The sequence below is a fragment of the Sturnira hondurensis genome, unplaced genomic scaffold, assembly GCF_014824575.4.
Source record: "Sturnira hondurensis isolate 20B ecotype Veracruz unplaced genomic scaffold, ASM1482457v3 Scaffold0019006, whole genome shotgun sequence".
Taxonomy (NCBI): Eukaryota; Metazoa; Chordata; class Mammalia; order Chiroptera; family Phyllostomidae; genus Sturnira; species Sturnira hondurensis.
Genome location: NW_028091637.1, coordinates 6,713,179 through 6,729,195, shown reverse-complemented (window position 1 = coordinate 6,729,195; position 16,017 = coordinate 6,713,179). Strand labels below are relative to the sequence as shown.

The window sequence follows — 16,017 nt, the reverse complement described above, 5'->3', positions numbered from 1 at the left end:
CAGAAAATTTTCACATTAGCTCCTGACACCATTACTGTGTTATAAAATGGTCATTTATGTTTATAAAGAAAACTTTTAAAAAATATTAAAGTGTTTTCAGTAGCCAAATTAACAGGTCAAGGAAAGTAGTACATTTAGGAAATTTTTTATTACAGATGTTTAAAATTAATTCATTTTAAATACTTAATCTATCGTCTGTGTTTCCAAATAATTCTTTAGTACTAACAATAACAATAACTTACCATTAAAGAGCATTTACCAAAAATACTCAGTCCTCACAAAGACTGTATGAGGCACATTTCCACAGGTATACAGCTAGTAAGTAGAGAACTAGGAAGGACTCATTAATGACCACTCCGCTCTACTGCCTGGTTATTTAAACCACTCTGAAAGTTGTCCATTCCTGCTCTCCTTTAGTTGGCTACTCCAGTCCCCATGATTAGCCTTTCCTTCTATACTGAACCCTACAAATCAGTGTCGCTGTTGGAGAGCTGTAGTTGTGGAAAAATTTGGAAAGCTCCATAATGATCAGGCCAAATCATATCCCATTCCACTGTTTACAACTGCCCCATTTAATCAATGTAACTTTAAAATTAAAAAAATCTTTATTTCAGATAAGATTAATATTTTCATAATTCAGGATAAAGCAACACTTCCTTGAGTCCATCATTTTAGGTAAATGTGGTTTCCAGGAATAGAGTTACTGAGTATCATTTGAGTATTTGCCTACATGCTTGTTGGAAGCTTCTGTATCCTTTTCTTGGCAGGAATCCCAGTTTTTCTGAATTCTTCCCTTTCTTTTAGGTATTCCATTTTGCATTCTTCATAAAAGGCAGGATCATTATAACTACAAGAAAGAAAGGAACATCTTTTCAAGTGAATCATTTTATTAAGTATTTAGTATGTTTCCCTTAATAACATTCAGACATCCAGTTCATTAGGTACAACCCTTAGAAGTACATTTTAAGAAGTGAAACTAAAACAATATTGAATGTCAATTACAACTGAAATTTTAAAATTCTTTAAAAAGAAGGTTTTTAGTGACGATCATAAATTCACTATAAGCATTAGACTACCAAACCAGTTAAAGAAAGGAAACAAAAACACCTAGTGGTTCTCTCTTGAATAGCATTATCCAAGTGACATACAGCAGTGAGAAGCACAGTGCCTATCCTCAGGCAGCCCACGGTGTTACAGAGCAGACAGGTAAAGAATGAGTTACTAGTAAGTATACAAAGCGCTATGATAGAGGTATGGACCAGTGCACCATAGGAACATGGGGAAGAATGGGAGATGCCAAGGGGAAATGCTGGAGTTATGTTTTGAAAGGCCACCAGAAATCCCTTAGAAGGCACATGTGCAACGACAAAAGATGAGGAAAAACTAATGCTTAAAGAATGGCAAGTAAATTGGAACCAGTGTGGCAAACTATAGATGGGATTTCTAATAGGGAAGAAGTATATTCTACAAGTATATTTCACACAGGAGAAAAGACCTGAGATGAAGCTGGAAAGGGCAATAACCAAATTGTGATAGTGCATTTATGCCACATTGGTATAAAAAAACCTACCTTGAAGATGATGGGCATTATTAGGAGAGCAACTGTAAGGTGAGCTTTGTGTCTTAGGTGAATCTGACAGCAAGCATGTGGCAGACAGGTGAAAAGGGGATATCCAATCAATAAAATAACCCAGATAAGAAATGATGAGGGCCTAGACCAAAGGAGCAGCAGCTGTGATGAAAAGGAGGCAATGGGTCTGGGGAAGATTTAGGAAATGAAATCAATAGGAAATAACCAGTTACAGTTAGGAGACAAGGAAGACACTAGACAACTGCATAATTGACAAAGACATAAAATGCAGAAGTAAAAGGAGCCAAGTTCAGTTCTGGACTTAAGAAAGTATTTTGCTATACCATCTGTCAATAATGTGGGTAAAAAAAAAAATGTGGAATTCAGCAGAAAGGACCTGCATTCAAAGAACTTGGCATATTTTTACTTTAAGATTCAAGGAACTACAACAAACTATCAGTGAACATGATATTTAAGATTTAAAAATTTAATTTAACTTCAAAAATCTAAATTTATGTTTATGTCCTTCTTTCGACTTACTGCAACCTTCCTAGGAGTTAAATTAATCAAAAACATATTGCAAGGCTGGCAAAGGTCTTAGAGATAGTCTGATTCAGTACCTTATCATTAGGTTTACCTTAAGCCCATCTATAATATATTCTATAGATCAATATGTTCATGAAAATAAACTGGTTAAATCACATGAAAATCATGTCTTTGTTAACTGATTTCACATATTAAATCAGATATAATGCTGACCCATTTAACTTAAAGAGATCATAAATGTTGCATTTTTAGAATAATCTAACAAATTTTAGACTCAGCCAAAAATATCTGTCGGGGGAGAAGAAGTACAGAATATATTACATTGAATGAATTAAATAACGTATTCTTACCTACTACATATACTACACACACATATACACAGAAGCACAGACACTTAGGTGACTGACTACTTACTAAGAGGTTAAGCATTCTTTTAATGCAGAATTTTCTTTCCGGCATTTTACTACCATAAGGATTCCAGACTCCTTGCAACATTTGGTAAAATCTGAAATAAAAAATTTGGGGAGAAGTGACTTGTAATTACAATTTCTGGCAGCTCTAAAAAATAACATCTATTACCTAGACTGTGCTTGGCACATTGCACATGCTTCACCAAAGACATGTACATGAGTAAAAAGCAAAATGAGATGAGTTTCATTTACTTTGTGGAAATCATAAGATTTGAAAAGAAAGAGGACCTCCGAGAAAGTGAGGAGGCCTCATGAAAACAGGTGGGACTTTTAATAGAGAAAAAGTACATTCCACAAGAAATGATTAAGGAGAATAAAGGAGGAGCTGTTTCCAAGATGTGCGGTCTCTGCAGGTCCAGTGTCTGCATGTCTTCTCCTGGCGGCTTCAAGGTGCCCCCGTCCTTTAAGACAACCTGGCCATGCTGCCTTAACTTCTGATAACAGGGCTCCTACTCCATTCTCTGGTCTACTCTTAGATGCCCCAGAAAATTTCAAACGGCTTTCTGTCAAATTTCCGTTCTGGTAGTTGGCCTNGAGCTGTTTCCAAGATGTGCGGTCTCTGCAGGTCCAGTGTCTGCATGTCTTCTCCTGGCGGCTTCAAGGTGCCCCGTCCTTTAAGACAACCTGGCCATGCTGCCTTAACTTCTGATAACAGGGCTCCTACTCCATTCTCTGGTCTACTCTTAGATGCCCCAGAAAATTTCAAACGGCTTTCTGTCAAATTTCCGTTCTGGTAGTTGGCCTTTTTAACTATACTAGCCCCTCTGGTATCCTGCCTTCTCAGGGTCATCAGCTCAGAAAAGCCTGATGCCATCATCTACCCACAGCCGGGCCACCTGCTCATTGTTCTGACATGTGCTCAGGATCAGACTCCGTTGTCCCTTATCCTTTCTAAAGGACAGCGTGGACTTTGCTTCCTATCATGTATGCCAACTCTCTTGAATTATTCCAGTCCTTCCTCCTGACCTCTGGCTGCTCTGGTTCCGGCTTTGCCACTTCCAATCTCATGTATCTCCTGTAAGTAACCATCAGTTTCCACGTCAGATCTTAAATTATGACATCATCCCCACAAAGAAGTTGTAGGCAAAAAATGACTTTTTCCGAATAATTTTTATAACTCCTTTAATACAAAGTTATCAAGATCCTTGAGCTATGTGTTACCCTTCCAGGTACTAACAAATACAATTTATGTTTATTTTAAAGCAAGCATGTAATTTCAGGAGTCTCCAAGAAGACACATAATATGTAACAAAAATATTTTTAAACCGCAAGCAAACTGGAAAAGATTGAGATTTATTAAATGCATAAAAACCCATTAGAGGGGCTTTAACTGGGACAACAGTCTTATAAACATTCATATCTACCTGCAAACTTTGAAGGATAAGTGGATAAAGGCAGTACATACAGGAAATAACTTTAATGCAAATAATTTAATGTGTCTGGTCACGTTAAATTACGGGTGACATGTAATACCCCACTTCAAATATACACAGGATGAGCTTCCTTTAGCTCCTTGTTCACTAGTCTCAAAAGTCCCACCAATTATTCTGATTCCGGAAACTATTCAGGATCTTCCTCCTTCCAACTACAAATGTTCTCATTCCTGTCTGTGCAGATGAGGCTGGACACACAGGCCAAATCAGACCAAGGGAGTATCTTTCGTGCCCTTGACTAGACTCCCTCCAACTCAAAAAGGCACAGCAGACAGAGAGCCAGCTCATTATCTGTAGAGATCATGGCTACCAAAAACTTTTACTCTGGAATATCATTAGCATTCCTACATGTTAATTTTCCTATTTATAGCACATTAAAATCTGCCTTTCTAGAAGAATTATAACCTTAAATAAAAATTAAAACATAAGCAACACCCAAAGGGAAAATGTGCATCGAGCTAACCCAGAAGTGACCAAATCTGGCGAAGGGCTTCCGGAAGGGAACTGCTGTGATGATAGGGGCGATGAGCCATAGGTTGATCCCTGGCACCATTACATCCTTCCTGTGACCTCGCACACCTAGTTCAGACCAGTTCACTCAATGTCTGGAAGAAAGAATTTGCCTAACGAAATATCCTCGCTGACCAAACCTCAGTACTTCTATGGAAAAGGCAAACACAATGGCTATTATCGAAAGTCCACTTTCCAAATTTAACAAACCCAGTATTTTTACAGAGAGAAAGTCACAATATACATTTGGGCATTGCATCATTTTAAGATTTCTTGTCCTAAAAACAGAAATGCCCTTAGTTGGGAATTCATGTGAGACAGCATTTATGTGTTCTGATTCCAATAAAGGCACAGTCTACATATTTTCACACTTGTCCAAACCTCTTCAGGCAGGAATAACTGTGACTGGCCTAAAGCCTCAAGCTGTTTGTAGGGTTTTTGTCACTTGTTTAGCGACAAGATTTTAATGAGGATCTTTCTTTCATACCACATTAGCATACATTCATATAAAAATGATGTTGCGAATACTGCCAACTGATTTCTAAAATGGTATTCTGAAACAAGCCCAACTTAAATTGCTCCTTCCAATATAATATTAAATGTTAAAAAGCTTTGGGATGCCTCTATATAATTTAATTTTAATTATCATTAAACACTATAAAAATGAAATTTCACTCAGTTAAGTCTATCTTAAGGTAATACAAATGAATATCAATAAATATTGAGAGTAGGAACATTATTAAAACTCCAAACTTTATAGAAAAGTAGTTAAAGAAAAATTCAAGACTTTTTCTTAAAGATACTGAGAACATGAGTGAGTATACTTCTTTCATAAACCCTCATTTCTCTGAGGAAAAAAAAAAACTTCATACTGTATAATACCCTATTGGTAAAAATATTCTTTAGGTATAATAAAATTTTGGTCAAGTATATCTATGAAAAACAGAAGGAGGTAAAGCCTCCTCCTAACTTTAAGATAATGGGTAAAATATTCACAGTGTATTTATCTACAAGTAGCATATGAAATTTCCAGTTGATATATTAAAAAATCCTTTGAGGGAACTTCTGTATAAAAGCAGTAAGAGAAATAAATGGTTTAGAATTGTTTTTAACTCAATTTATGGAACTTCTATTTTAATATCTCAATAACCCCCAAGAATAAAGTTCTGAATTAAGCCAAGGATAAGTATTTACGGAGCCACTCTGCATGGCAAAAGAAATGCTGAGCACTGATCTTTCACACTTTTCATTTACTCAGGTTTAGGAAACATTACTTCACAAATGCAGTAAGTCATCCAGTTACAACGAAAGCATCCAATGAGGGATGAGGACACTTTGAAAACATCCCAAATCAAAAGAAATAGTCCCCAGTGTTTCTTGTCTTTGACTAGAACCACTCCTTTTCTATCTCCACTAATTTATGCTTTTTTAAAAATCCCAAGCCTATACATTTTTACAGTACCCCTGTAGATATAGCACTCATTTCTAACTTTCTAGTACTTTACTTCCTTAATCAGTAAAGTATTTATAAAGTACCTATTTTTTCCAGGTATATTATAAAAAGCAAATATACATTTTGGTGCCATATAATTTAGAATTTTAACCTATAAGCTTATGTGTAATATTTTTGTGATTACACCATCTTCTTGATGGTTTCACCTTTAAATCTAGAACTTCAATTTAATCTAAATGAAAAACATTTTAGAGATCTTGCTTATTAACGACATGTAGTAGGGAAGATTTTAAAATCACCCTTAGTTCATAATATAGCATTAACTTTACAACTGGAAATTGCAAGCATAAAACACTTTGCTTTTATAGAACTAGGTAAGAATAAAAAGAGACATACTTTAAACAATATATAAAGGATCTTTTGACCAGTTTAGAATCATAAGAGATTTTTAAAACACAGAAGTGAAAATGATACAATTTGGGGAGGGCCTAGGTAGGAGCCAACTTTTAGTAAGATTTTCCTGCCGTTTTAAATTTGTAGTATATATACAACACTGAAGAAAGAAATTAAGGAAGACACGAACAAATGGAAACATATACCATGCTCATGGATTGGAAGAATTAACATCATCAAAATGTCCGTACTACCCAAAGCAATTTATAGATTCAATGCAATACCTATTAAAGTGCCAATGGCATATTTCACAGACATAGAACAAACATTTCAAAAATTTATATGGAACCATAAAAGACCCCGAATAGCAGCCGCAATTTTGAGAAAGAAGAACAAAGTAGGAGGGATCACAATACCTGATATCAAACTGTATTACAAGGCCACTGTAATCAAAACAGCCTGGCACTGACATAAAAATAGGCACATAGACCAATGGAATAGAACAAAGAGCCCAGAAATAAACCCAACTCTCTACAGTCAATTAACATTTGACAAAGGGGGCAATAACATAAAATGGAGTAAAGATAGCTTCTTCAATAAATGGTGTTGGGAGGACTGGACGGCTACATGCAAAAAAAATGAAACTCGAGCACCAACTTACACCATACACCAAAATTAATTCAAAGTGGATAAAAGACTTAAATATAAGCCGTGAAACCATTAAAGCCCTAGAGCAGAACATTGGCAGGAAAATCTCAGATATTCCACGCAGCAAGATTTTTACTGATACGTCCCCTAGAGCAAGGGATATAAAGGAAAGAATAAACAAATGGGATCTCATCAAAATTAAAAGCTTCTGCATGGGTAAGGAAAACAGTATCAAGATAAAAAGAGAAGCAACTATTTGGGAAAACATATTTGCCAATGATACTTCAGACAAAGGTTTAATCTCCAAAATATACAAAGAACTCACTTGACTCCACTCAAAGAAGACGAGCAACCCAATTAAAAAATGGGCAAAGGACTTGAACAGACATTTCTCCAAGGAGGACATACAGAGGATCCAGAGACACATGAAAAGATGCTCGATATCGCTAGCTATCAGAGAGATGCAAATTAAAACCACCATGAGATACCACTTTACACCAGTCAGAATGGCTATCATAAACAAAGAAACAAACAATAAGTGCTGGAGAGGTTGTAGGGAAAAGGGGACCCTAGTTCACTGTTGGTGGGATTGCAGACTGGTACAACCACTATGGAAAACAGTATGGAACTTTCTAAGAAAACTAAAAATGAACATGCCTTTTTACCCAGCAATTCCACTATTAGGAGTATATCCTAAGAACCCTGAAACACCAATCCAAAAGAACCTATGCACCCCGATGTTCATAGCAGCACAATTCACGATAGCCAAGAGTTGGAAGCAACCTAGATGCCCATCGGTAAATGAATGGATCAAAAAGCTATGGTACATTTACACAATGGAACTCTATGCTGCAGAAAGGAAGAAGGAGCTCCTACCTTTTACAACATCATGGATGGAACTGGAGAACATTATTGTGAGTGAAATAAGTCAGGCAGTGAAAGACAAATACCATATGATCTCATCTTTAACAGGAATCTAAACAACAAAACAAACAAGCAAGCAAAATATGACCAATGACACTCAAATACGGAACAGGCTGACAGGGTCCAGAGAGGAGAGGAGAATCACAGGGGAAAAGGGAAGGATTCACAGGAACAAGTGTAAAGGACACATGGACAATAACTAAGGTGGGGGGTGGAAATGGGAGGGAGGTGGGGAGCACTGGGGGGCAAGGCAGGGAATATAAAACAGAAAACTGTACTTGAATAAGAATTAAATAAAATAAAAATAAAAATAAATTTGTACTATAAAGTTAAGTCTACAACTCATTTTTTCTCAGGATGAGCTATCTTTGAGTGAAGAATTCTGTAATGAACAGTCTAACCTCAGGTCCCTGTAGACAATGCCTGAGTGCTGTGCTGTGTTCAGTCATCACCATCCCTTCTGGAAGCTGTGAAGTAAAAAGTGCCTGAAGACAACAGGAGGTCACCCTTAGTTCTGAGCTTGCCAGTTTCAAATGCAGGGCCGACGGCCTGGGCCAAGGCAGAGACAGTGAAGACAGTAGACTGTCTTCTTTCTAATGACTGCACAGTGGCAGCAAACCAGGGCCACAAGGCCAGAGAGCACATTATCCTCTGTACCGATGGCATGAACAGTATTTCATGAAGTTCATGCGAAAGATTCTGTAAACCCTTCTGACTCTATGTACATGTATTTATACCATATAGTAATGAAACTGTAGACTTCTTTGCAAGCTTTGAGTTGAACAGCAGTTTGACTTTTGGAAAGAATTCGATCCAATTCGACTCCAAACAAAGCCAAGTATTATAAATAATTCCAGACTGGATGAGAAGCTACTTAGGACAAGTTACATTTAGTTGAAAAAAGTGTACCAGTGAGTATTTGCCAGCAAACATTCTAACAAAAACAAAATTCCAAAGACAATTTTCAAGGGATCTATAAAATTAATTATTCAAATAGAAAAACATAACATGCAAAACCAACAGTGTCTTTTACAAGACACGAACTTAAACAGTGGCTTCTTCCCCACATGCAAACCTTTACAAATGTTTCGGTTTCCAAAGGTAAAATTAACATACAGCAGATGGGAAATTGCCAAATCATGCTGTCACCTTAATGCTTTAGGAGAGATCCAATTGGAAACATTTTATTTTTCTTTCTTAAATTACCAAAGTATAGAGCATGATAAAGAGTAAGATACTCCTGCTTTTACAATAGCAACAACAATAACAATAGCTAACACTTGTACTTCCTATGCACCTGGCACTGTCCACTGAGTTAATCCAGGCTTCAGAGGTATGAACTGACTCAATAAATTAAAATTTTAATTTTTTCACATATTCTTTCAGTACTTATCCATAAACTCATAAAATATCTATCATTCATTCAACAAACATTTTCAAAGTACTTACACTATGTGCCTAGCATTTTGCTAGGTTCTGGGGCTTTTATGCTGAACAAGACAGAGAAGGTCCATGCTCTGTGGACGCTAACGATAGTCCCTGAGGAAGACAGACAATTAAAAAGTACTAGCCATTGGGTTTGGCATCTGCTCTCATAGGGGAAAGGCAGGGAGAGTACTTGGATGCAAGCGATTGCATCTCCAAACCTATTCAAGAGGGAATTCCCAGAAGTACTTTGAAGTTATGATCTATACCAATTAAGCTAGCTAAAGAGAAGGAAGGATGTTCTGGACAAAGGAAAGAGTGCAGAAGGTCTGGCGGTGAATAGGCAAGACATATTACAGAGAATAATTAGGAAAGGCTGGAACGCTTCAGATTTTTTGGTTGTGCATGCATACGTGTGTGCAAACATGCATATTTATGTGTTTGGTGAGTGGAGGTGGAGGAGGAAGAAAGGCATGCACCAGTTACGACTAGTAGGCAGTGTTAAAAAGACTAATCTTTGTCTCCTAAGGGCAGTGGAAATCCTCAAGAAGGGTTTTAAACACTGGAAAGGCACAACCATATTTTCTTCAAAGAGCTAGAATAGCAGACAGAGGGACCCAGGAGTTGAAATAATAGGAAAACTGGTCAGGAATCTAGCACAATAAATGATCCAAGCAAGACATGGCGCAGGGCGGGAAAGCAGAGGAAGCAGAAGCGGAGAGAATAGATGGCTCTAACAGAAGCTTACAGGACGTGGCATACAATTAGTTGTGAAGGTAATAGATTAAGGAGTCAAGGATAACCCCTAAATTTCTTGCTGGGCACATTCTGCTGGAGTCTGATGACTAAAAAACACCAGAAAAGGGACAGTACATCATGCTGCCTTGTTTTTGCGAGAGCCACCGAAGGGAGATGGGGAGAGGATGACTACGGGACCTGTGACACAGGCAAACAGTTGTCTACAAGTTAGTCAGTCATATGGGTCTGAAGCAAGTCTGAGAATATGGTTTTGATGGTAGTAGCTTATAAAAAGGATGAAAACAAGAGACCCTGGGCCACCACTGGGGAATACCAGTATCCGTGCGTCTAGCAGAGAGGTGGGAGACTGGAAAAGACCCTGTGGCATCACAGAAGTCAAGGAAACCAAGTGAGCGGCTCTCACCATATAATAAGGGTCCACTGGACCCAATTTTATTTTTTCAGTTTCTTTTATATTTTTAACTATTGTAAGGATGATATTCATTACTTTTACTTATCTTTCTTACTGGACTTCCAAAAAAACACAAAGAAAATAGACATATTTGTAACAAAACTCATTTTATCTTGCACTTATCATAAAAGCTCATTGGATCTTTGTGCAAAGCTAAGATACAACACGGACTCTTAATGATCTTAGTTTTCCTACACCCTCAAACACCTCACCATAACATTGTAGGAACTGTTTCATGACTCATCAATTATTCCCAACTACAGTAAAAATTACTAAAATAAGAAAACAAAATGGAGAATCACCTAGGAAAATGATGTAAAAGTGAAATAAATCATTATTACATCAGTTTCCCTATGTGCTGCCCATGTATTACCTCACTGTTTATGACTATATAAAAATAGTCTTTTTGTTTCTGTTTTTTGCTTTCGTTGAACACAGATGAGTATTAAGGGTTTTGTTTGTTTGTTACTTTCTAACTATGCTACTTAAAATAGTAGCCCACAAAGATGTTCAAGCCCTAATCCCTGGAACCTGTAAATTTGTTAGGTTATGTGGCAAAGGGGAATTAAGGTTGCTAATTAGCTTAACCTTAAATATGGAAATTACCCTGGCTTATCTGGGTGAGCCCAAAATAATCACAAGGGAACTTAAAAGTGGAAGAGGGGGACACAAGAAAAAAGGAGAAGATGTGATGTTAGAAGCAAGGTCAGAGAGGTGTTACCTTGTTGGCTTTAAATATGAAAAAGGGGGCACACTCCAAAATGCTGGGGGGACTCCTTATAGACTGAATGTCTGTGTCCCTGAAAGATCCTTCTGCCTCCCACTTCCCCAGTGTGCGATGGTATTAACAGGCAGGGCCTTTGGGAGGTAATGAGGGGTAGATCAAGTCAAGAAGGTGGAGCACTCACAAATGGGATTAGTGTCCTTATAAAACAGCCTGCTTCCTATCTCTGCTCTCCCTCCTGTAAGAACAGAAGTCAGCAGTGTGCAATCTGAAAGAGGTCTCTCATCAGAACCTACAAGTGCTGGCCCCTACTCTGGAACTTCCAGCCTCCAAAACTCCAGTTCCATTGTTTATTAGCCATTCAGTTTAGGATATTTTGTCTCAATTGCTTAAGGCAGGCCTCTAGAAGCTAAAAAAAAAGCAAAGAAACACACCTTCCCACAGAGCCTATAGAAAGGAATACAGTTCCATCAACATCTTGGCTTTAACCCAGTAAGACCCGAGTCACACTTCTGAATTACAGAACAGTAATATCATAAATGTATTGTTTTAAGCTACTAAGCATTTATAGTTCATCACAGCAGCAATAGTAAACTCATACACTGCTGTGACAAAAAGATGTTTCACAATTATTAGATGAAATGGAAGATGAATGCAAAAAGACCAATAGCAGTATTCTAAACTCTAATGATGACAGTGGAATTGACTGTATGAGCAAATCGTAGACCATGGATCTTCAGATGACAATATCCTAGATGAACTTTGTCAAAATCAGAAACTGATATTACATTTTGAGGGACAAAAATACAATATGATATTCTCATCTCATCACTCATTCAACAGGAGGGCCTTTCATACAGTATTATGTAACAAAATCCTGTACTAGCCCATTGTGCTAAAGAATATGTGGCAGTGTTCTTCCATTTCTCATGATGTCTGTGTGCTGAAATGTACTTGATCCAAACACCCAAAAAAACAGGTGCATAAACAAAGATGAATAGAAGAAATTTATATTTATGGCATATATAAATCCAAAAATAAAAATGTTCTAAAATTATGGAGCAAAACAAAAAGATGGCTATCCTCTTCAACAAAATTAGTACCCATGAATGTTTTAAAAAATATTGCATCTTTTTTTTTAATTTTATTTTTTATCAACATGTTAATATATTTTATTGATATACCATTACAGTTGTTCTAGCCGCACCCTTCATTCCCCTCCACTCTGTACACCCCCTCCCCCACCATTCCCCCCTTCAGTTTATGACCATGTGTCTCAACTTCTTTAGATTCTGTATTTCCCCTACTATTCTTGCCCTCCCCCCTATCTATTTTCTACCTACCATCTATGCTATTTTCTGTACCTTCTCTCCCCTTCTCCTCCTCCCACTCCCCTGTTGCTAACCCTCCATGTGTTCTTCATTTCTATGGTTCTGCTCCTGGTCTACCTGTCCTCTTGGTTTGCTTTTGTTTTAGATGTGGTTGTTAATAACTGTGAGTTTGCTGTCCTTTCACTGTTCATATTTTTCATCTTCTTTTTCTTAAATAAGTCCCTTTAGCATTTCATATAATAAGGGCTTGGTGATGATGAACTCCTTGAACTTGACCTTATCTGAGAAGCACTTTATCTGTCCTTCCATTCTAAATGAAAGTTTTGCTGGATAAAGCAATCTTGGCTGTAGGTCTTTGGATTTCATGACTTGGAATACTTCTTTCCAGCCCCTTCTTGCCTGTAAGGTCTCTTTTGAGAAATCCGCTGACAGTCTGATGGGTACTCCTTTGTAGGTGACTGTCCCCTTATCCCTTGCTGCTTCTAGGATTCTCTCCTTCATTTTAGTCTTGGCTAATGTAATTATGATGTGCCTTGGTGTGTTCCTTCTTGGGTCCAACTCCTTTGGGACTCTCTGAGCTTCCTGGATTTCCTAGAAGTCTATTTCCTTTGCTAGATTGGGGAAGTTCTCCTTTATTATTTGTTCAAATATGTTTTCCACTCATGGCTGTTTCTTTTCCCCTTCTGGTACCCCTATAATTCAGATGCTGGAATGTTTAAAGATGTCCTGGAGGTTCCTAAGCCTCTTCTCATTTTTTTGAATTCTTGTTTCTTCATTCTTTTCTGTTTGGATGTTTTGTTCTTCCTTCTGGTCTACTCCATTGATTTGAGGCCCAGTTTCCTTTCCATCACTATTGGTTTCCTGTGCATTTCCCTTCATTTCAATCAGTTTAGCCTTCATATGTTCTTCTAATTTGTGACTATAATCAACCAGTTCTGTGAGCATCCTGATCACCAGTATTTTGAACTGTGCATCTGATAGGCTGGCTATTTCTTGGTCGCTTAGAGTTATTGGCTCTGGGGCTTTGAGTTCTTCTTACGCCATATTTTGGACTGTTCGTGCCTGTTACATATGAGGAGCAGAGCCCTAGGTGTTCACCAAGGCGGGGCAACTCAGTTGCTGGGTTGTGACACTGTATGTGGGGGTGGGGTCAAAGAAAAGCAATGGCGGTCACCTCTGCTGTCTCCCACTGCCGGGCCTCGCATCCGTCCCACTGCGTGCAAATGTGCCACCTCGGTCAGCCCGCTGCCTTGAGCACTCACTGGATTCGCCCGCTGGGGCCTGCTTGGTCCGTCTCACTGCTCACTGCTCTGCTGGTTTATCTGTGCGCGAATGTGTGACCCCGGTCAGCCTGCCCTGCACCCTCACTGGGTCCGCACTGCTACCCTGGCTGCCTGCACGCCTGGGTCAGGGGATCCTTCCTGCCTGACCCTGCTCCACTACTGGCTCCGCCCCTCTGACCCGTCCCGGTTGAACGGTTTGTTGTTGTCGGACTTCTGTATAGTTTAATTTTCTGTTCTTTGGCTGCGTCTTTGTTTACTAAACCTTCGTTGTATTCAAACCTGGTTGTGGGAGAAGGCACAGTGTTTCCGCCTATGCCTCCTTCTTGGCAGAAGTCCAAAAATATTGCATCTTAAGGATGCAAGTACAAGAAAAGCCAGGATGGTAAACTAGATGATGCTAGAGATATATCTGACATGTGGAGCCAGTATTTACAAGAGAGAGATGTTTAGGGTTCATAATGAAGAGTTAGTTGTATTTGAAGGGCAGTGACTCTTTCAAGAATAAAACTTTCAAAACAAAAAAAGAATGAACATTTGGGCTTGGTGTGTTTCATTCTTATTAGAAACTTTGCTCTTCTGTAAATTTAATATAGTGTGAAAATATACAAAAACCTTTAAAAAGGCATGCATCAGATGGCTATCTTTTCTGAGGTGCTTTGGGTTAAAGGAGCAGTCACTACTGTCCAATGTTGCTGAGCCATCTACTAAAATAAGAAATGAAAATCACCTATTAGTTTTTCTGTTAAGATTTTAAGTCATACTGCTGTCCAGAAATATATGATTCACATACTGTCCAGGAGGAGGGGTTAGAACAAACAAAAATCCTTGCTCCTTATCACTGATGTATTAAACACAGCTTTATTTTCAACTCTCTAGGGATGTTATTTCTTTAATGACCTGTTCATTAAAAACAAAATATGGTTCCTAACTTTATGTGCTTATAATATAGTGGCAGACACAGGAAGGAATTCTGTAATACCAAATAGCTGTGTCTTCATTTGATCAACTTGAGTTTGTTAACCCTTTAAAACCTGTGCTGTGCAATATAGCGACAACTATGTGTGGTCAAATGCCCTACTGAGCATTTGAAATGTGCTCGTATGAACTGTGGTATGTTGTAACTGTAAAATATATATTGATTTTGAACATTTAGGGTGAAAATGAAATATGAAACAACTCATAAATAATTTTTATAATGATGGCAATTTGAAAAGACAGTATCTTGAATATAGTAATTAAATAAAATATAATGCTGACATTAACTTTACCTTTTAAAATTAATCTTCACACTTTTCAAATGTAGCTGCTATAAATTAAAAATTATACCTATGGTTCACATTATGTTTCTATTGTCCAATACAATTTTCTGCAATGATGGAAATGTTCTCTGCACTTTTCAGTGGGGTAACCACTAGCCACATGTGACTACCAAGCACTTGCAATGTGGCTGATGCAACCGAAGATGTGAGTTTTTCATTTTAATAAATTTTAACTAAATTAAATTATGGCTAGTGGCTACCATAATGCACAATGCAGGTCTAGATACTTTTGGTTCTTTATACTCAGGTGAGATGCATATATGGGTTAATAATGAGTTGGCTATTGATTCATGATTTAAAATTTATGATCATTTAAAGCTGTGTAATCTACCTTACCTTTCCTTAGAGCACAGGTGGCAAACACAGGCTCACTGGCCAAATCCAGCCCTCCACCTTGTTTTATCCAGCCCAGCACTTGTGAGCTCTCACTCAACTGTTAAGGAGCAGTTACATTTATACAGTCCTACAATTACAGTCGGCCCTTTGAAGGCAACAGTGAGGCTGATGTGGCCCCTGGTAAAAATTAGTTTGACACCCCTACCTTAGCATATATTCTTCTATCCACTGACCCCTTTGCCTTTCAAATCTATAAAAATATTTAATCAAAATAAAATATTTAAAGAAATAGAAACCAAGTATTAATATCATTTAATAAACTCGGCCTGCTTAGATGTTATTCAACAAATAATTAATTCAATAAATGAGTGTCAAATGTATAATTCCAACTTTCTACAAGGCTTACGTTGATTTAATTCACCCTTATATTTACAAGTACGGT

General features: G+C 37.7%; 1 protein-coding gene across 5 annotated transcripts in view; it reads right to left on the bottom strand.

Annotated features, from left to right (window-relative positions):
- Nucleotides 1-586: 586 nt before the first annotated feature.
- CMC1 (C-X9-C motif containing 1) overlaps nt 587-16,017 on the bottom strand; it is a 72,901-nt gene continuing 57,470 nt past the window's right edge. For all 5 annotated transcript variants that reach the window (XM_037070839.1, XM_037070842.1, XM_037070841.1 and 2 more), the window contains 2 exons: nt 2,531-2,621; nt 587-847 (listed from right to left, as the gene is read on the bottom strand). In XM_037070839.1, the coding sequence (XP_036926734.1) occupies nt 727-847; nt 2,531-2,621 (212 nt within the window). In that variant the 3' untranslated portion in view covers nt 587-726. The remainder of the gene's footprint in view (nt 848-2,530; nt 2,622-16,017) is intronic.